The sequence below is a fragment of the Drosophila biarmipes genome, chromosome 3R (assembly GCF_025231255.1).
Source record: "Drosophila biarmipes strain raj3 chromosome 3R, RU_DBia_V1.1, whole genome shotgun sequence".
Classification (NCBI taxonomy): Eukaryota; Metazoa; Arthropoda; class Insecta; order Diptera; family Drosophilidae; genus Drosophila; species Drosophila biarmipes.
The window spans coordinates 13,515,595-13,534,407 of NC_066616.1; the positions used below are offsets into that span (position 1 = coordinate 13,515,595).

At 46.3% G+C, this 18,813-nt stretch overlaps 7 protein-coding genes across 8 annotated transcripts; 3 read left to right on the forward strand and 4 right to left on the reverse strand.

Annotated features, from left to right (window-relative positions):
* The first annotated feature begins 301 nt into the window (after positions 1-301).
* Positions 302-1,314, forward strand: LOC108031611 (probable DNA-directed RNA polymerase III subunit RPC6). The gene is made up of 2 exons (XM_017105201.2): positions 302-752; positions 812-1,314. The coding sequence occupies exons 1-2, from the start codon at positions 360-362 to the stop codon at positions 1,298-1,300; spliced, it is 882 nt and encodes a 293-aa protein (XP_016960690.1). The 5' UTR covers positions 302-359; the 3' UTR covers positions 1,301-1,314.
* Positions 1,315-1,377: 63 nt separating this feature from the next.
* On the forward strand, positions 1,378-2,896 carry LOC108031610 (zinc finger protein-like 1 homolog). Its single transcript, XM_017105200.3, has 5 exons — positions 1,378-1,722; positions 1,788-1,899; positions 1,970-2,163; positions 2,220-2,424; positions 2,500-2,896. Exons 1-5 carry the CDS (start codon positions 1,621-1,623, stop codon positions 2,787-2,789), a joined length of 903 nt encoding a protein of 300 aa, XP_016960689.1. The 5' UTR covers positions 1,378-1,620; the 3' UTR covers positions 2,790-2,896.
* LOC108031609 (uncharacterized) lies at positions 2,881-3,941 on the reverse strand. The gene is made up of 2 exons (XM_017105198.2): positions 3,341-3,941; positions 2,881-3,280 (listed from the first exon to the last, which is right to left on the reverse strand). The coding sequence occupies exons 1-2, from the start codon at positions 3,939-3,941 to the stop codon at positions 2,958-2,960; spliced, it is 924 nt and encodes a 307-aa protein (XP_016960687.1). The 3' UTR covers positions 2,881-2,957.
* Positions 3,942-3,946: 5 nt separating this feature from the next.
* Positions 3,947-4,609, reverse strand: LOC108031612 (biogenesis of lysosome-related organelles complex 1 subunit 5). The gene is made up of 3 exons (XM_017105203.3): positions 4,522-4,609; positions 4,187-4,458; positions 3,947-4,117 (listed from the first exon to the last, which is right to left on the reverse strand). The coding sequence occupies exons 1-3, from the start codon at positions 4,541-4,543 to the stop codon at positions 3,947-3,949; spliced, it is 465 nt and encodes a 154-aa protein (XP_016960692.1). The 5' UTR covers positions 4,544-4,609.
* A 539-nt stretch (positions 4,610-5,148) lies between these two features.
* LOC108031816 (bifunctional arginine demethylase and lysyl-hydroxylase PSR) lies at positions 5,149-6,763 on the forward strand. Its single transcript, XM_017105543.3, has one exon. The coding sequence runs from the start codon at positions 5,244-5,246 to the stop codon at positions 6,465-6,467; it is 1,224 nt and encodes a 407-aa protein (XP_016961032.1). The 5' UTR covers positions 5,149-5,243; the 3' UTR covers positions 6,468-6,763.
* Positions 6,764-6,824: 61 nt separating this feature from the next.
* LOC108031817 (GTP-binding protein SAR1b) lies at positions 6,825-10,915 on the reverse strand. 2 transcript variants are annotated; one of them, XM_017105545.3, is made up of 6 exons: positions 10,809-10,915; positions 9,884-10,019; positions 9,138-9,257; positions 9,006-9,071; positions 7,736-7,971; positions 6,825-7,662 (listed from the first exon to the last, which is right to left on the reverse strand). In XM_017105545.3, exons 2-6 carry the CDS (start codon positions 9,924-9,926, stop codon positions 7,546-7,548), a joined length of 582 nt encoding a protein of 193 aa, XP_016961034.1. In that variant the 5' UTR covers positions 9,927-10,019; positions 10,809-10,915; the 3' UTR covers positions 6,825-7,545. The 2 variants fall into 2 exon arrangements, with proteins under 2 accessions (XP_016961034.1, XP_016961033.1); XM_017105544.3 differs by having other exon boundaries at positions 10,760-10,877.
* Positions 10,916-11,427: 512 nt separating this feature from the next.
* LOC108032224 (farnesol dehydrogenase) lies at positions 11,428-16,077 on the reverse strand. The gene is made up of 5 exons (XM_017106086.3): positions 15,860-16,077; positions 15,635-15,800; positions 15,455-15,581; positions 11,883-12,018; positions 11,428-11,772 (listed from the first exon to the last, which is right to left on the reverse strand). The coding sequence occupies exons 1-5, from the start codon at positions 15,998-16,000 to the stop codon at positions 11,596-11,598; spliced, it is 747 nt and encodes a 248-aa protein (XP_016961575.1). The 5' UTR covers positions 16,001-16,077; the 3' UTR covers positions 11,428-11,595.
* Positions 16,078-18,813: the final 2,736 nt, after the last annotated feature.

An 18,813-nucleotide genomic window follows, 5' to 3' on the forward strand; every position in this document is an offset into this window, starting at 1 on the left:
AATTTATTAATAGTTCTTCGACGGAATGTAGCCAACGATTTAAACTGCATCTTTGTACTACAGGTTATTTGCATAAGTTTCGTTGTTACTTTGATGTAAGTTCTGAATTGCTTAAAAAAATAAGTTCAGAATTTGATGGTATTATAAGCCGACCGCAACCTTAGAATTTCAAATTTGATTTTTTTAAACTGAAATAGTATCTATTTTTGGACTGGAGGGTATTTTTCTCGGCTCGGTCACACTGGACTGCTTGCCGTTCGCCGCGAACCGTTTGTTTTGATTCTGATTTATACGGTAAGCATGTTGATATTTCTAATTAACTTTACGTTTCACTACAGCATTCATCAGAAATCAGGACTATGGCTACCGAGGTGTCCCAACTCTTGCTGGCTGTGATCCAGGGCATTCCGGCCGGCGCCACCAACGATGACCTGACCAAGGCGCTGCCCGATGTCGCACCGGCCACGCGGGTGGAGGCCCTGAACATACTGCTGCAGCAGGGCGGAATCGAGATCCTGAAGAAGGGCGAGAAGCTGGTGTACCGCGCCAAGGATCCGGAGAAGAAGAGCGCCCTGCCCAAGGATGCCGACAACGAGGAGAAGGTGGTCTACGGCATTGTGGAGGAGGGCGGCAACAAGGGCATCTGGATCAGAGACATACGCATGAAGTCCAACCTGAACATGATACAGCTCAACAAGATCCTCAAGAACCTGGAGACCAAGAAGCTCATCAAGGCGGTCAAGTCGGTGAACGTAGGTTACACGATGATACACCGGCTATACCCAATATTTATTACGAAATAACTCACCAGGCCAGCAAAAAAAAGGTTTATATGCTATACAACCTGGAGCCGGATCTGTCCATCACGGGAGGCGCTTGGTACCAGGACCAGGACTTCGAGGTGGAATTCGTGGATGTGCTGAACCAGCAGTGCCTGCGCTTCTTGCAAATGAAACGCGACAGTGCGGAGAAGAAGCGCGAGGGTCCTCTGGCCTTCAAGCAGATGTCCTGCTGCACGGTCAACGAGGTGCAGAAGTTCATCTCGGACCTGGGCATCAGCAAGGTCAAGCTGGCGGAGGCCGACCTGGAGACCATCCTCAAAACGGTGGTGTACGACGGCAATGCGGAGCGGGTGCGTCAGCAGGATGGATCCCACGTCTACCGGGCGGTCAACTCCCCGCTGCCACCCACGGGACTGGTGCAGATGCCCTGCGGCATTTGTCCCGTCATCAAGAACTGCTCCAACTGCGGCGATGTAACTGCCATAACCTGTGAATATATGCGAGATTGGTTGGACTGAGGAGTTACCTGAAAGGTCGTATTTGATTGATGGGAAGTTTGACAAATATTCTGGATTTTTCGTCAACATTTGGAAAATTCAAACTGTAGCGAACTTTTTAAATCCACAAAAGCAACACCCAAAACTTATATCGTATCTTGTCATTCACCCCCACGATATTCGTCAGCTGGCTGCCATTCGCCCGGAGCGCAGGAACAGATACGTGGCTGTCGGATCTGTGAATGCCAACTCGAAAAATCCTACCAAAGCAGCGAAAAGAAATACGAATTAATTGAATTGGGAATTACTATGCGATAGCTTTCCGAAACGAATCTGTAAATATGGGTCTGTGCAAGTGTCCCAAGCGACTGGTGACCAACCAATTTTGTTTCGAGCACCGTGTGAATGTGTGCGAGCATTGCATGGTGCAGTCGCACCCGAAGGTAGAAATCTCCTAATCCCAGCTTTATCATATCTGTAGATTGCAATTCTTGGTACTCCCTTTCAGTGCATTGTGCAGTCGTATCTGCAGTGGCTGCGGGACAGCGACTACATCTCCAACTGCACCCTGTGCGGCACCACACTGGAGCAGGGCGATTGTGTGCGCCTCGTCTGCTACCGTAAGGATCTTGCATCCACCTTCAGCTAATCCAGCCACTAAACGCTAGCCCTTGATCTTGCCACTTGCAGATGTTTTCCACTGGGACTGCCTGAACGCCCGCCAAGCCGCCCTGCCTGCCAACACAGCGCCGCGGGGTCACCAGTGCCCCGCCTGCAACGTGGAGATCTTCCCCAACTCCAACCTGGTCTCGCCGGTGGCCGATGCCCTGAAGAACTTCCTGGCGCAGGTCAACTGGGGCCGGAACGGCCTGGGACTGGCCCTGGTAGGCTTTCAAGGAGTTCACTCTTTCTCTCGATTTCATCGCGAAATGTCTTGCAGCTCTCCGAGGACCAGAGCAGCAGCCTTAAGGTCATCAAGCCAGTCAAGGTGTCCAGCCAGGCGGCCGTCAGCAACATGACCAAAGTGCACCACATCCATTCCGGGGGCGAGCGGGAGCGCACGAAGCCCAATGGCCACGACGCCGCGAGTCCACATTCCGTGCTCCTTATGGATGCATTTAATCCGCCCAGCGCGGGCGACTATGGTGCGATACCTTTGAGTGCTCTTTATTAGAGTACTTTCCTATGATTTTATCTAACTCCTTTTGATCCTTCAACAGCCAGCAGCAGAAGACCGCTGCTGCCACGTCAGTCGCCCATCGGGGGAACGGACCGCGACGACAACAAGTACCAGCGCCGCACTCCTGCGGAACTTTTTTCTCGCTGGACACGCCGCTTCTATGCGCCCTCCTCGCGGCCGCCGTGGCGCCGCACCTGGTTCCTAGTGACCGCCGGCATCTTTACCTTTGTCTTGTTCGTCTACCTGATGGCCTGGCTGGGACGTGGTCATTCCGACCTGGAGGACGAGGGCTGGAACAACCCCAATCCACAGCCGAACCACTACGAATAGGCTTTGCCTGGGGTTCATAATCGAAACAAGCATACGTAGCATATAATCGATATCCAAATCCCCGATCCCGAAAGAATAAAACTTTTACAGCTATTTATATAACCTAACATTGCAACGCGAAATAATACAAGGATGTGTGTATGAGAACGAATTGAAGTTCTTAATTGTCTAGTCAGCATGGGGTTTCAGAGTCTGGACCTGGCTGCCCTCGGCGGGCGGTTGGACGACCACCTTGCGCTTCACCGGCGTGGATGGCTGCGGTTTGCGCTTCGGTGCATCCAGGACCTCATCGTATTCGTGTAGCTTCTTGGCCAGGAAGTACATCTCGGCCAGAGCTATAATGAGCGCCACAATCACTCCGAGCAGAATGCGAAAGCCGAAGGGCAGCGGGCCCACCATCAAGTTGACTCCAAAGAAACCGAAAGTAAAGCCAGCGGCCACTGAGAAGATAAACTGCACCACGGCAATGATCTGCTTGTTGAGGCTCTTAACTGGAAAATGGCACAAACGTTTAGAAAATAATTAACTGGTTCAAGCAAGCCAGCACTCACTCTGATAGGAGATGGTATCCTCTGGGTAATGTTTAAGGCCGGCATCCACGTTCTTGGTCATCTTCAAGTAATCCCGGTTGTGCTGCTCCGCGCGAAGGCGCTGACAGCGGGCTTCCAACTCGGGATTGCGAGGCTTCATCTCGTTTTCGGGCAGAACGAGTTCGCAGGTCTCGATCAGCTGGTGGAGAAAGACCTGGCAATGGTCCCGGCTGCGCAGCTCAATCAGCGTGGAGGAGAGCCAGTGCAGGTCACTTAAATACAGAACATATTTCGATCGCTCTGGTGACTCATCACTTGCTTCAACATCATCCTTCTCCTTTGGGGAATCCGGTTTGTCATTGACGGGCTTTTCGGGTATGTTGGTTATATTTTCAGTTAGTTTCTTTAGCAGAGCTTGGTCGATCTTTGGCCGTTGGGTGACCACCTCGTTGTCCTTGATAATCTTGGTGCTTAGTGGCAGTGTGAGGCCCTTGTGCTTCATAACCTTGGCCACATTTTCTGGCACCTGCTGGAAGTGCTCTTTCTGGGCGTCCAGAAAGTCCAGCAGCTTCTTCGATGGCACCAGGCGCACCCGAGAGTCCACGATCGTCGACTTCAGCATGATTTCTACTTGGCAATGTTCAGTTTCAGTTGCAGGTCCGAGTAGAGCTCGGCGATTTCCTCCTCCTTCTCCTCGAATGAGTTCTCGATGCGGCGATAGCCGTGCTCCAAATTGGTCAGAAACTCCGCCCGCCGTTGCTCACGTGCCAGTCGCGCCTCCTGCAACTGGGTGCTGGCCTGGAAACCGGTAAAAAGGGCAATTAATCAATGATAAAGGGGCAGAGATTACGGCGGTGGCCCACTAACAGTTCGTTCCACTTTTGCCTTCGCTAGCAGTGCGTTGACCCCGTCCAGCAGTAGGTTGACCTGCGAGTCCAGTTGGGCGAGGTTTTGCGTTCCGGATGCAATGCACCGGTCGGAGAGATCGTACTTTAGGGATCCCACAGTCTCGGTGACCTGGAAAAGTTTCTCCACCTCGCTGTCGTTGCGGCGCACCTCAAAGTTCTCCAGGAAGGTATCGATTTCGCCGTTTACAAATACGCGGTGGTCTAAAATGCGAAGCGGCACCTTGGAGAGCTCTGGGAAAAGCGGAAAAGGCCGGTTATCAATGATTTTCGATTGGATATTGGCAGAAACTACACCTTGTCCGACTTGGCTTATCATTATTTTTCTCTGCCCACAGCTGTCACATGAGAAATCCCACCGAAACCAGGGCTGGACGCACAACCGAGAAGCCTAACGGGAATTTGATGATTTTGGTATTTACTTTATTTTGATTAAGTTTTATAGTTACGAATCCGTATAAATAAACCTTTGATAGCAGAACAATAATAATACGTATTTCTAATTTAGTTTTGAAAAGTATCTTATATTCACTATTAAAAATGAAAAATCAAACTCTTGTTATGAACACATGTGTTGTACCATCTAGCAAAACTTGATTAAAAATACACCACTTAAAAAAAAAGAAAATTATAAATCCAACATTTTATGATATTTATATATTTTGATTTCTTAATTTTAAATTACCACTTAAAGTAACTTCCAAGTTAAACTCTGGTCACGCTTTATTTTAGCAGCCCTGGTGCTAAATGAAAATAACTTTCCGTCGTGAGTTAAAAAAAATGTATGCAGAAACGTGTGATACTGTAATGGCCCACGTCCACTACCACCCGAAAAGTCCCGTTACCGGAATGTCCTGGAAAGGCAAAGCAGAAGCCCTGCTTCCACGACCAGCTGAGTGACCAGGTGTGGCCCCCACTCGCGGTAGCAGCATGTTCACACTTGCACCGCCTGGCCACACTGCACTCACGTTGCGTTAGAAAATCCAGGAGCCCGTTGAAAATTGGCCAATTTCCCCAGGATGAGCGAGGAATTCAAACTGCCCAAGCGTTCCCGGAAGCGCACCCGCGAGGTGAAGCGCAAGGCTCGCCCGGAGCTGGACGGCGAGAACGCCTGGTCGGCCATGCGGTACTGCGAAAAGTTCGAACCCTTCTGGGACTTCACGGATAACCTAGAGCGGATTGTGGAGTCGGAGGTGCCGGAGGCGGAGTTCATCGAGCGCTTCGAGCGGCCCTACAAGCCGGTGGTCATCCGGGGCTGCACCGAGGGCTGGCTGGCGCTGGAGAAGTGGACACTGGCCCGCCTGGCCAAGAAGTACCGCAACCAGAAGTTCAAGTGCGGCGAGGACAACGAGGGCTACAGCGTCAAGATGAAGATGAAGTACTATGTGGAGTACATGCAGGGCACGCGCGACGACAGCCCGCTGTACATCTTCGACAGCAGCTTCGGCGAGCACCACCGGCGGCGCAAACTCCTGGATGACTATGTGGTGCCCCGGTACTTCCGCGACGACCTCTTTCAGTACTGCGGCGAGAACCGCCGTCCGCCGTACCGGTGGTTTGTCATGGGACCTGCTCGCTCCGGCACCGGCATCCACATCGATCCGCTGGGCACCAGTGCCTGGAACACGCTCATCCGCGGCCACAAGCGCTGGTGCCTATTCCCCACCCAAACGCCCAAGGAGCTGCTGAAGGTCACCAGCGCCATGGGCGGCAAGCAGCGCGACGAGGCCATCACCTGGTTCAGCACCATATATCCGCGCACCCAGTTGCCCAGTTGGCCGGAACAGTACCGGCCCATCGAGGTGCTCCAGGGGGAGGGCGAGACTGTCTTCGTGCCCGGCGGTTGGTGGCACGTGGTGCTCAATCTGGACGACACCATTGCCATTACCCAGAACTTCAGTTCGCAGACGAACTTTCCCTGCGTCTGGCACAAGACTGTTCGCGGACGCCCCAAGCTGTCCCGAAAGTGGCTGCGCGTGCTGCGAGAGCAGCGGCCGGAGCTGGCCCAGATCGCCGATAGTATTAACCTGAACGAGAGCACCGGCTTCGCCTCGGACAGCTCCAGCAACTCGAGCTCCTCCTCCTCGAGCAGTTCCTCTTCGTCGTCGGAGGAGAGCGAGGATGGCGGCGACTCCAACACGGACAGTGGTCAGGAGAGTCTCACGGCCAAGAAGAAGAAAAAGCGACGCATGGCGGGCGGAGGATCGGGATCCGGTTCCATGGGCGGATCTTCGCGCTCCTGATGCAGGGAGCGGGCCAAGCGCAAAGGCTTGCTCATGCGCCTCTTTCAGCGGCAGCTGATGCTGCTGCGGCGGCTGCCCCGCTGCCACCGCAGCTAGCACTAGGGTCTCCACCATCATCCGCAGCCTGGCCGTACCAGGGTTTTGTAATATTTTTCTACCTAGACAAGCATGTTTGCGGCTGTTTGATTCCGTGCTCGCCCCCATCGAAAGCCTGCTCCCTGATTTCAATAGATGCTCCAACGTGACTCATTAGCCTAAACCTTAATTGCAAAATAAATAAATTCAATATATTTGTATACCTCCGATGTGCTTTATCATTGTCAACAATTTGAACCCAAACCAAAAACAGCCACCAAATTTATTTTACAAAATTACTTTTCTCCGTTTTATTTAGAATTATTTTGCAAACAAAAATGCGATTTTATATAAATGGTTTTCCCTTTCGTATCGTATAAAAAGAAACAAAGTACATCCATGACATGCAACTTAAAAATTTTAGCTAAAATATGATATACTATTATCGGAAGGGGAAACGGGCAATGGAAGGTCTGGGTGTGTACAATATTTTGCAGCCAAACTAAACTAAAAAGGAAATCAGTGGTGACATTTACAATTCGTATCTTTAAATAAAAGGTAGATAGCTCAATTTTATTTACGGAACAGCGTCGTGGAAAGCACATGCTCTTAAATAAATCACCTTTAATTTGCTACAATTTGTTATTCATAATTATTATTAAAAGTTTCCCTCGCGCACTCCTCTCATCCTTCAGCTCCTTATTATTGTATCCCGATGTTCTAGATAGAAAAGTGGTTTGCACTCTGATGTTGTGTTGTGTTTTTCTCTTGTACATTGTTTTGTTTTGTGGTTTTTATTATTATGAAATAGTTGTAATTGTTTTGTATAAATTAGAAATTGCGCACGCAGCTTCGTTTTGCTTAAGGTCTGACGGTTGGGGCTTTGCTGGGTTCATTTCCTCGCGGTTCTGCTTCTGTAGTCGAAATTGTTTAAATTTGTAGCCAGGTTTTCGGTTTGAGTGTTGTTGAATTATATGGTGTTGTGGTGGTTGTTAATGCTGACTTAATCGATATACTGCGCTAACCAACGGAAACCCTCGCCGTAGCCCTGTCGCTTCAGCACGGAGCACATGAACAGTTCCAACGGGCGGCCGGGCAACTCGGCGCGTGCAACTTTGCCCTGAAAATCAAACGAAAATGAATTATGTTTTGTGGGAAAAATGGCCAACAGAGCGGAGGAGGGCTTTGTTTACCTTGCCGGTTGTTAGCTGATACAGTCCAAACACGTTTCTCAGCTCATCCTCGCTGGCCGCGCCGGGCTTATCGATTTTGTTGCCCAGTATGAGCACGGGGCAGTTGGACAGCGCCTCATCCGTGAGCAGCGAATCCAGCTCGTTTTTGCTCTCCTGGAAGCGACCACGGTCCCAGGCGTCTATCAAGAAGACGATGGCATCCACAGCTGGGAAGTAGTCCTTCCAGACGCGTCGTGCTGAAAACGAAAGCCAATACATATAATATGGTACAATAAATACAGAGGCAGAATAATATTTTGTATCTTTGTTAAAAGCTATTTTTAGGATAATAAAACCTCATTTTTTTTCCTTTTCTTCAGAGTGAATAATTATTTTAATTAGTGTACTTCACTAGTCGCTGCTTTTCAACCCACAATCTATAATTTATATAACATCACTGGAACACACAAAACGCGAATCATTGTTATCAGGCACCAAGTTGTGATATCTTTCCGCTGTTGAGACAGCGTTTCCCGAACCTCTCTCTACGTTAGTCTGATCACGGTTACCCAGCTCCGAACGCAAAGCGATCGTCACGATGACAAGTTGCACTTATAGCGAAGCACTAGGCTCCTTTATCAAAAACAATTGCCCCTTAGAAGCCATTTCATAATATTTTACCAAATTTAATAATCCTATTTATACACATATACTAAGTCGCGTCTGTGAGAAATCATGAGTTCTCCGTCCACAAACATGTTTTTGTTCTCGCTCAGCTGGCATTTTGCTTTTGTTTGTGTTTGTTATCTATAAAGAGTGTTTGCCTTCATACTTATTTTATTCATAAATGCTTCGCCTATAGATGCACAGTGGGGAGGGAGGCTATTTTTTGACCCCTTCATGGGAGAATTCTATAAGAGATTCTTAGGAAACATTACCATAAATATTAATGGAATCATTGGTGGATATTAAGCGGTTGAAAGATGTCCCTACATCTATCACCTGAAACTAAATTCTAGGTTCAAGACCACTGTAATGGCATTGCTTGGATGGGCGTTCGAGTGTGTGACGCTGATTGAACGCAACAAATGCACAGAGCGTAAGACCCACTGTCTGTATGGGTGACCCGCTGTGCTATATTTCTCGCTGATTGTCGTGCATCTGGCGCTTTATGCAAGTGTCGCCCTGCGATATTCGCATGCTGATCTATATTTAGTCGTGGGCACGTTCGGAAAATAGCAAATATTTGGATGCACATTCCCCGTGGCTCCGGTGGAGATTAGGCACTTACCCTGAGTGTGGCCACCCAAGTCGAATGTAGTGAAGCGCATGTTGCCGATGGACAGCTCCTCGGATGCTGCAGGGACAATTAAAGCGAGTGATTAGGAATCCAGCCGGGAAATGTCACCCGAAGGCTACTCACTTGGATGCAGTGTGGGCACATGCTGCGCCAGCTTATCATCTTTGAGCATATGCAACAGTGTGGTTTTGCCAGCATTATCCAGACCCAGGAACAATAGTTTGCCAGACTTTTTCCACAGACCTGAAACGATGAAGGCGTTGAATGGGCTTATTCTAGTTAATCGCCGCCGAGTATTATACGCAGCTATACCAACACCAGTGACGGATCACCTGTGTTTGCGTAGCCACATGCCAACACACATTTGAGGTCGAAATAATAGCTCTAGGAGCGGGGTTAATAATTGGTTTTGCCGCCAAATTCCCAAATGTACTTAAGTGAATGAATATTAATTAGGGGTTGTAAGCACTATCTGAATTAAATGTAGGTGGAAATATGGTTGAAAAATATTACAAATCTTAGAAGTATAGATAGTGTATAGGCTTTAGCAACTAGCAAAACTATTTCCATTGACTAAGCGGTTCGAAAACCAGATAGATAGCCTGATTAATCAGCAAATTATGCTAATCTGTCAGAAGCCTAATATAAAGTGATACTAAGTCTTACGAAAGCTCGCTAACCCCTCTCTCTCATCTCACTAGAAGATCTCGAGATAATCGCCTGTTCTAGAGCTATCACTTTGACCTCCGCTGTGCGACACTCGAGTTTCGGCCTCTTTTGTCTGGCTGCTTTGTTGGCACTCGCTCAAGAAACGCCGCGCCAAGGCACAATGTCAGAGGTGCGGGGACCTCGCAGACGGCGACTCTTACCCAGGTATCCCAGCACTCCGGTGAACCAGTCCCAGATGAACATCCTGATGTTGTTGTGGCTGTCGGTTGCGGGCAAGAGGCTCCAAAAGCAGCGTGTGTGTGTTTTGCGGGGGAAGAGAGCTGCTGGGCTAGACGGCTGTACGGACACACGAGATCGAAGAGATATATAGATAGTGGGGGTTAGTGCGCAATTAGACTCAGGTTCAATGTCCAGCTGCAACCACAAGGCGGGCGCAGCGGCAGCAGCGACGGCAAGGAGAACAACAACGGCTTATAGGAAATCAATTCTACGGCGGCTCGCCTTCCGGAACCTTGACACACATACACAGGCACACTCGACCGCCGGGGACCTTGCGGATGTAGCTTCCTTCTGCTTCTGGCGGCACATCTCGGGGCTTTTGCCCAGTTAATTGGGTTAAAACCTGTTCTTTGTCCACTGGGCAGCACTTTCTTTCTGTCTCCTCGCCCCTCCCTCTCCCACATCTGTTCTCTCGCTCACTCTTTCTCTGTCTGCTGCGGCCGTGTGTGTGTGCGCGCTCGGGCGTGTGTGCGTGTGCCTGGCTGTCTGTGTGCGGAACTACGTGGTAACACGCATATTATACTTTATAATATCGTTTCGCCTTTCGGGGCACCAGCACATTTCGTAATCACACTTGGGATCGCAGGCTCACCCCGTCCCAGCCGCGCCCTCGACCTGGAAAAGCGCCCAGACATCCGATTCCGGATCGGCTCGAGGCTCGGATTTTGCACTACGTGGACGCATTTCGGGATTTTCGATCCCGCTGCCTCTGCGGGCGCCGCGCCTGCCGTGGCCACATGGTCGCTTGCGTCTGCTGCTGCCGCCGCGCGCCCTGATCGCATTTCGCTGCTGGTTACCGTGCAGGTGCTGTGTGTATCAATTGTCAACCCAATTCGCTTTTTCTACCTCACGTTTTTATTGGAGTCAGTTCAGTTTTTTTAACCATAAGCCCAGTGTGACCAACGGGCGGGAGCTGCAAAAATCGGGGGGTGCTATCGGCTGGCTGAAATGTAGTGTAATCGATATGCGAGGCGGTGACTTTGCTGAGCAGGAGGGTGTATCTGCTAAGGGCGGGTGGAGGAGCTGGCTAAGTGCGGTTATCCTGCGCGGGTCTGGCAGCACTGCCTAACCGTTTCAGATGGCATCTCTGTTTTAATTTAAATTGTGAGATATTTTCTAATCTTAATCTTCTAATCTTACTTTATATGAGAAATAAGGTTTAAATTGTTATGCCTTAATCCAAAAAATTAATCTTATATTTTTCGTATATCTAAAATTTATAAACATTATTAATTTTAATTTAGTGTTGTTATAACTATCTAACTCAACAAGGCAAGTTTTCTTGAGCCTATCAAACATATTTTCCAAACTTATGAAAACTCTCTTTTGTGTAATGAACTTTGAAAACTTCAATTTTAGAATGCGATACGAGTAATATTCAAAAATGCTTTGGTTATATTATAAACCTCATCAAAAAATTGTCTTATGCCGATGAATAAATTTTTACGGAAATTATCAAAGCCCATTTTTATATCATGAATATTGTCCTTTATTTTCATAGCTTTTTGGAGCTTAACTCAATTAAGCACAGAAAAAGAGCATTAATTTGTACATTTTGAATATAAGATATGGAAACAGTAGATACAGAATTCCTTTAGGTAACAAATATTTTTCTTAGAGCCCAGCCGGGCCTTCAGTTGACCTTCCGCATCTGTTGCAGGACGATGTCCTCCACCTGGACGCCATCGGGAGTGTCCAGCGCGAACAGCACGGCCTTGGCCACATCCTGCGCCTGCAGCTTGGGCAGCTCGGCCACCGCCTGCGAGTAAACACTGAGGAAGTCCGTGTCCACCATGCCCGGGCAGATGCTCTGCGGGAGTGGGGAGCAAGGAAGGGGTTAGCACCGCCAGACGCGTCATGTTTGCCGCGACTCCCCAATAAGGGAGGACGGGCGCCGTGTATGCACTGCATTTAACTTACCGTTAATTTAATATTTAATTTGAGAAAATGTATTTCCTGGCGCACCGTTTGGCAGAGGGCCGTAATTGCATGCTTCGTGGCCGGATAAACGCTGAATAAGGGCACCGGCACCTCCGGAATCCGGTGGCCGAGCACGCTGTTGTCATATGTCCATGTGTCCCCGGCGGAGGAGCATCGAAAAAAGGAGAAGACAGTGGAGAGGGGTCACAAACGGCGGGCGAGTGGGTAAATAAAGTCAACACAACGGATTCCCAGCACTTAAAACAGCAGCAAAAAACAAGTCGCCGTCGAACACTTACGGAAAATGACGGTCAGCAGCTGACGGGACCTACAGAATATCCACCCACAGACCACCCCACCCCACCCCACCGCACCCCCCGGAAAACCCACTTTGCATGCCTCAAAGAATGTGTGCGGATGTCCCATGCCTGTTTCCAGCTTTCAGTTTTCTGCATTCTGCGTCCAGCATTTCACCTGCCTGCATATGTCGCTGTGCATTTTGTGCAAACATTGCGTAAACTTCTTTTAATTTAACCCACGCACTCAGAAAAATATGCTTTAATTTTAATAAATTATGATTTTAAAATAATTGCAGTCATGCGATCTAAAAATATTTGGAATTATTTTATATTATTTCCCCTAAAATACTGAAACCTATTTATTAAAAACAAGTTTATGTAACTAATGCGATTCTTGCAAGTATTATTTGTTGTTATAAGCCCACTAACAGATTTATTTTTACAGTGCAGCTTCAAGAGTGGGGGTTGTACTTATGGGGAGGGGCAATGGGCGTGGCATTTAATGCAAACAATTGCCGACGACGCTGCATATGCTGGCCGGCCGGCATACCCTTGCATTTTTTAATTAATTAAGTCTTAATATTATTGCACTGACATTAAGCGAAATGCATATTGACGACCGCCCCCTGCCCACCCGCCACGCCCCCGGGCGCACACAGGTACACGCCCCCCGCAACGTCACACGCTCATTAGCAACGCCTCAGCAACCTTTTCAGAGCGGGATTGTCTTTGCCGCGCCACGCCGCCAAATAAATACATTTTCTCATTAATTAACGTTTGCGAAGTTCGAAGTCGCATTTACGCCGCCCTTTCCGCACATCCTGCCCGTGCACAATTCTCAATTGTATTCGATTGCGGACAATACGCCTGTGTCCGCTGCTCATTATGCCGGAAAAATGCGTATGAAAATTCCGGAAAATGCGTGTTTACGGTGTGTCTTTAATGCACTACGAGGCTGCACTTTCCGACTCCGTGGTGAGAAGTGGCCGCCATGCTGAGGTATCTCAAAGAACTCTCTTAAGGACTCCCCAGGAATACAAGAAAGCAGTGCATTTTTGAATTTTTGTATTCGTATTTCAAGGAAACTATAAAAAAGTCTATTAAAAATGTAGAATTATGGACTAGCATAATGATTCAAGAAACGATATTTTTATTTACGTTCTTATATGATTTTTTTCTCTTAGAGGGAGTATGAAGTTTCCTTGGTATTTTTTTTTTAATTTTTAAATATTTAAGTTTAATTAAAAAAAATGAGGTGTTAAACAAATTTGAATTTTTTGGCTACGGTAATGACTTACAAATTTCCAATTATTTTTTTTATAATCTTTACTTTTTAAAATATTTGTATACAATTATCAAAGTGAAAAAAATCAAATTTTGATAGTAAGTCACTGTACATATGCTTAGGAAAGGTAATAAAATAGTTTAAGCAGATTTTTAATGTTCACAAAAACGAGTGCATCACTGTTTGCCAGGCCAAATTCGCCCGAATAAATTGGCGTCTTTGCATAAACTAAAAGGCAATCAATAAATAAGATTGACGTTGGCTTTGTTGAATTTGCCTCAACATTTCCGCCTGCCGAGTGGCCTTACAGGCGGGAAAAAAGGCGGGCGCACTCACAGCCGCCCACAGTGCGTATACGCAATTATTCAATTTTGCCTTTTGCTCATGGGCGAATGCAATGGCCGTGGCTGTGGCATTGGCAATGGCAATAATTGCTATCTGATTGGGCGGTGGGCGGTGGGCGGGCGCATGCACTCAAGTAAATTTCATTAAAATTAAATCAATGCAATTTGAAATTAAAGCCATAGCGCAAATCAAACATGCGGCTTAATGCGCAACATTTTTGATTTTAAATGCGGTACGCATGGGATTCCATGAAATAATAAAAATCACATCGACGACTGCCAATGGAGGAATGCGAAATGCAAATGCAAATGCAATACGCATTCGGCTTAATGCAATATACTTAATTATGTTGAATAATTGAGTTATTGTTGCTGTTGCTGATGCCGAGTTGTTTGGGACAAACACATTGGGCATGCAAAGCTTTTAATGCACCACCCGCACCGCAAGAGCACGGTGCGTGCCCCCTCCGCGCGCGGCGTTTCAGCATTTAAATATCAATAAATGTTTGTGCCGTTGTGCTGTTTGTTTGCCGCCTGGCTTTTAATTTAATTTAAATAACGCGCCCACCACTGCGAACCCTTCAGCTTTGTGCGCGCCCCCGCCCATGGAGAACGCATTGAGCTGACCAGCTCCAAACTCGGCTATTGACTGACCGGCTGCATTGTTTGCACTTTCATTAAGCCCCTCTCCGCGGCCGCCGCCGCCGCCGCCGCTGGGCCGAGCCCCTGCTAGGCCCCGCCCATGCAACACCCTGTAGGACATAATTTGGCAAATATTTTGCCACTCAAGGCAGCCGCTTTGGTCAGTTGTTTGCCCGGCCCAAGCAAAACTATAAAGCAAATATGTGCGAAATGATTTACCTCCGACTCTGCCTCCGCACACCGCCGCACTGATTTCGATTTAAGCCCAATTTTCCCATTTCAGCTGGGCAAACATCGCTCCCGAAATGATAACAATACGCCCGAGGGGAGGGGCTCTCTGTGTTTGCCGTTGTGCTAATTTTGTAGCTCTATCTAATTGTCTCGAGTCAACAGACAATCCTTTCAAGTGTAGCTTGCAATCGAAGGCTCCCTCCTTGCAGCCGGCCTCCGACACTTTCCACCGGACAGGCTTCTCTTGGGAGGACTAATAGAGCCTCCAAGTGTTGAAGCCGAAACTATCGAAGGAACTCAAAACGAACATGGTTATTTCGGTGTATAAGGGGTGGCCACCCCGGTGGCAAACGATTTGCAAACAAATGATTAATCATTTTTAAATATGTGAAGTTTTTGAGAAGATAAGTAGATATTTAAGATGTAAAATCATAGATTTTTAAGTACTAAAGAGCTATATCAAGTCGCAATTTAAATATTATTTTGATTTCAAAAGACCCTCAAATTCTTGGTTAATATAAATATTTTACCCACTATACATGACAAGCAAGAGAAAACATATTTTACCATAAAACAGTTTAAATTCCATGGATCATAAATATTTAAATCAATATGCACTAATGAAATGCTAAGTGAATTTCTTTGGACCGCTAAAATTGCTTTCATTATTACAACAGATTTATTGTTGGATATTTTCAGCTCATCGACATTCCGTGCTCAGTATGCCTTACCTGAGGAAGATATAATTTTCCTGGGGTCACCCACACTCACCTGTTCATGACCACAATGTGACCGCGACCCTTGACCGCAGCCATGTGCTTCAGGGCCTCCCGCAGACAGCTGGCGGTGGCCACGACATTCGTGTCGAACAGTTCCTTTATGTCCTTGGTTGGCGACTCTGCGGGAATGTTATCTCAAAAATTGAAAACTTTATATTTTTCAAGCATTTACCACTCAGGAAGTTGGCCTTAAGGATGCCGGCATTGCACACCAGCACGTGAATGCCCTCAAACTTGTCCCTTATCCAGTTGAAAGCACTGATCAACTGCTCTTCGTCGTTGAGGTCGCATTGCCGGGCAAATATCTTGCCCTCGCCCTTGACTTGATCTTTGAGAGCCTTAAATATATTTAAAATTTTCGGGTTAAAGGGGTTTTTATCAACAAATAATGATTTACCTCAATCAACTCCGCTCGACGGGCTAGTCCTATAACCACCATTCCCGCGTTGGCCAATTCCACAGCTGTGCTGGCCCCAATTCCCACAGAGGCGCCGGTGACCACGGCCACCTTGTTCCGCCAGTAGAAATTATTTTCCATATCGGAGATGGGTTGAATCTATTAAGACAAGATGTAGTTCAAGCGGAGATAACCGGACGGCTTCGAATGCCAGTGACAACTGCTGATGGATGATGATGATGAGAAGATCGTTGCTCCATCTGTCGCAGCTGCAAATGCAGCACAGTGGGTCTAATATACCAAAAAGTCAAGCCCAAATTGGAAGGAAATACTTTATTAAATTAATATGCTATATGAGTTTACAATAAAAATAAAAAGAAATTAATTAGGAATTTTTGTACACATTAAAAAATAATTTGTTAATATTTTATTGGCATTTTTTTGATATATGAGCTAAAAAATAATTTGTTTGTGGCAGAAGAACCTTTTCTTCAATGAAAGAAATTTTCATCATGTATTTCAAAATCTTAAATTACAATCCATGACCTTAAAATAAAAATATTTATTGACAATACAACCTGTTATTATAGACACTACAAGGAATTTAATCCCAAGTGCTTTAAAGCCAAAACCTTTAAGCATAATTAGAAAACAATGCCTCCTAATGGTTTTCAACAAAATGTTCTATTTTTATCGGCGTCTTTTCCATTTAGACGGGATCAGGGGGCAGGCGTCTCTCCGGGAGAAGTCGGATTTAATTGATTGCAATTTACTGGCTGTCATTCCACTCGTGTTTGCATTGTGCGGCTGTAGTTTGTAGTTTGCATTTGCCTAGTTGCACTTTGTGCCTCAGCCCCGGCTCTTTCCTTTCCCTTTCCCATTCACGGAGCATTGCACTCGCTTGCATTTCACTTCTAGTTTAAGCTATCCTCCTTTTTTAACGTTTTCTTTTGTCAGCTCGGGTTTTCCTGGTCGGTTTTGCGGATATTTGATACCAAATGAAAAATCTCATTTCGCTCTGCGGCTTTGGTTTGTTGTCACTAATCTCTCGGGCTGACACTTGGGGATTATTTTCATATTTCTATTCACAAAGGGCAGACCACGTGGGGTGGGTGCAAAATGGCTTGGCAACAGTGGAAGTCCTCTAAACACTCGAAGGTTTCATACTCTTAAGATTTATTTTCATTGCGAGATATTTATTAAGCGTGGGATTTCCCCACTGAGGTGTGATTGTTTATTTAGGAATTTTAAAATTCTGCTGAAGTTGTTTCTTAAAGTAATTAATTTCGAAGTTGAACCTTAAATTAAGTGAAGCCCAGAAAATAATAAAAAAAAACTGCTTTTTATGTATCTTATATCCATTTCCTATTCCACTCCCGCTTATCAAATATTAGCAAGCAATTCATTCGTCAATCCCCAATTCGGCACACACAAAAATATGCATTATCGATAATCCGGCATAACATATTCCATTATGTTTTGATAGTTTCATCGCCAGGCCATGAATATTCGCCCAGGCATTTGAACTCGCTTTCCAGTCGAACGGGCTGCTCCGAGCCTTATCGTATTTTTGTAATTACCAAACAACAGCTCGGCCAGATGATGGTATGAGGGGGGAAGTGCCACTTGGCTGGCTTCTTGGCCACGGCTCAGTGAGTCTGCTGGCAAATCAAAAATCAACTTTATCTCGGCCGGTGGAAAGTATTTGCATGTCAGTCTCAACTGGAGATGCACCAAAAAATGCACTTAGACTGGGTTTTGGTAGGACAGTACGTTGCAGTTGACAGCCATGAAATGCAGGTGCAGGAGACGGAGCAGGAGTCCTTTGTGGCTCAATGGCTGCAATCGGCCAGAAGTCAGGCAATTGTTTCGATTGGCCGGCCATAAATTCCCTCGCATTTGTGTGGTACAGTTGTGCTGGCTGTTAACTAACAGCCGGCCGAGCCATGCAAATCAATTGCAATTGCCCGGCAGCTGGGGGAAAAGCCGGGCAAGGCGACAGAATTTATGGGCCATAAACCGAAAGTGGCCAGAACGAGGAGCTGCAGTCTTGGCTGTGGGTCATCAAAGTGGCTGGCATTTTGAGCTGCACACAGAAGTACAATTGTAAATATTTTCCTGGCACTTAGAGTGCCTTTACTGCACTGCAAAAACGTTCCAGTTTGTGGTGGCCTTCATTTCTTGCACATCAAACCAATCAGATTTTAAATTCGTGCAAAAAATGAAGTACGTTTATCAGACCATAAAATATATAACAATATTTAAAAAAAATCATTTCTTCACCAAAAGCTTTATTTAAAGACATAATAAACAACTTTTAATTTAAAAAAACACAAGTCTTCACACAAAAAGCTGTTTTCAGCTATATACAGTGACAGTAATGAAAAATCGTTTTTAATTCCTATAAAAATATACACAAATTTTAAAAAGTCTAGTTAATTAAAACCATTTTTTTAAAACCATAATCCATAAAAGCACATTAAACTTTGATAAAACGAGTTCCTAATTTCCATAGCAAACCTTTCTTAACACAAAAACATATTCAAAATCAAAGGACCTTTCCAGATGTCACCTCCAATAAGACATATCCGTCTGGAAGAAGTCTCAAACATGATACGTACCCTCAAAAGTCGAAAGGCGCCAGGTCATGACCTAATAAGCAACGCAGTACTTAAAATCCTTCCCAAGAGAGCACTATTACTTATCACATTGATATTCAATGCGATACTTAGAGTGCAATACTTTCCCAAAAAATGGAAGAGTGCTAGAATCAGTATGATTCTAAAGCCAGGGAAACCGGAACAGGATCCATGCTCCTACCGGCCTATCAGCCTCCTGCCCTCTTTATCGAAGGTAATGGAAAGGCTGATAGCTTCCCGACTTATAATACACCTAGAAGACAATGATACTATCCCAATGCACCAATTCGGATTCAGAGCCGGCCACAGTACGAT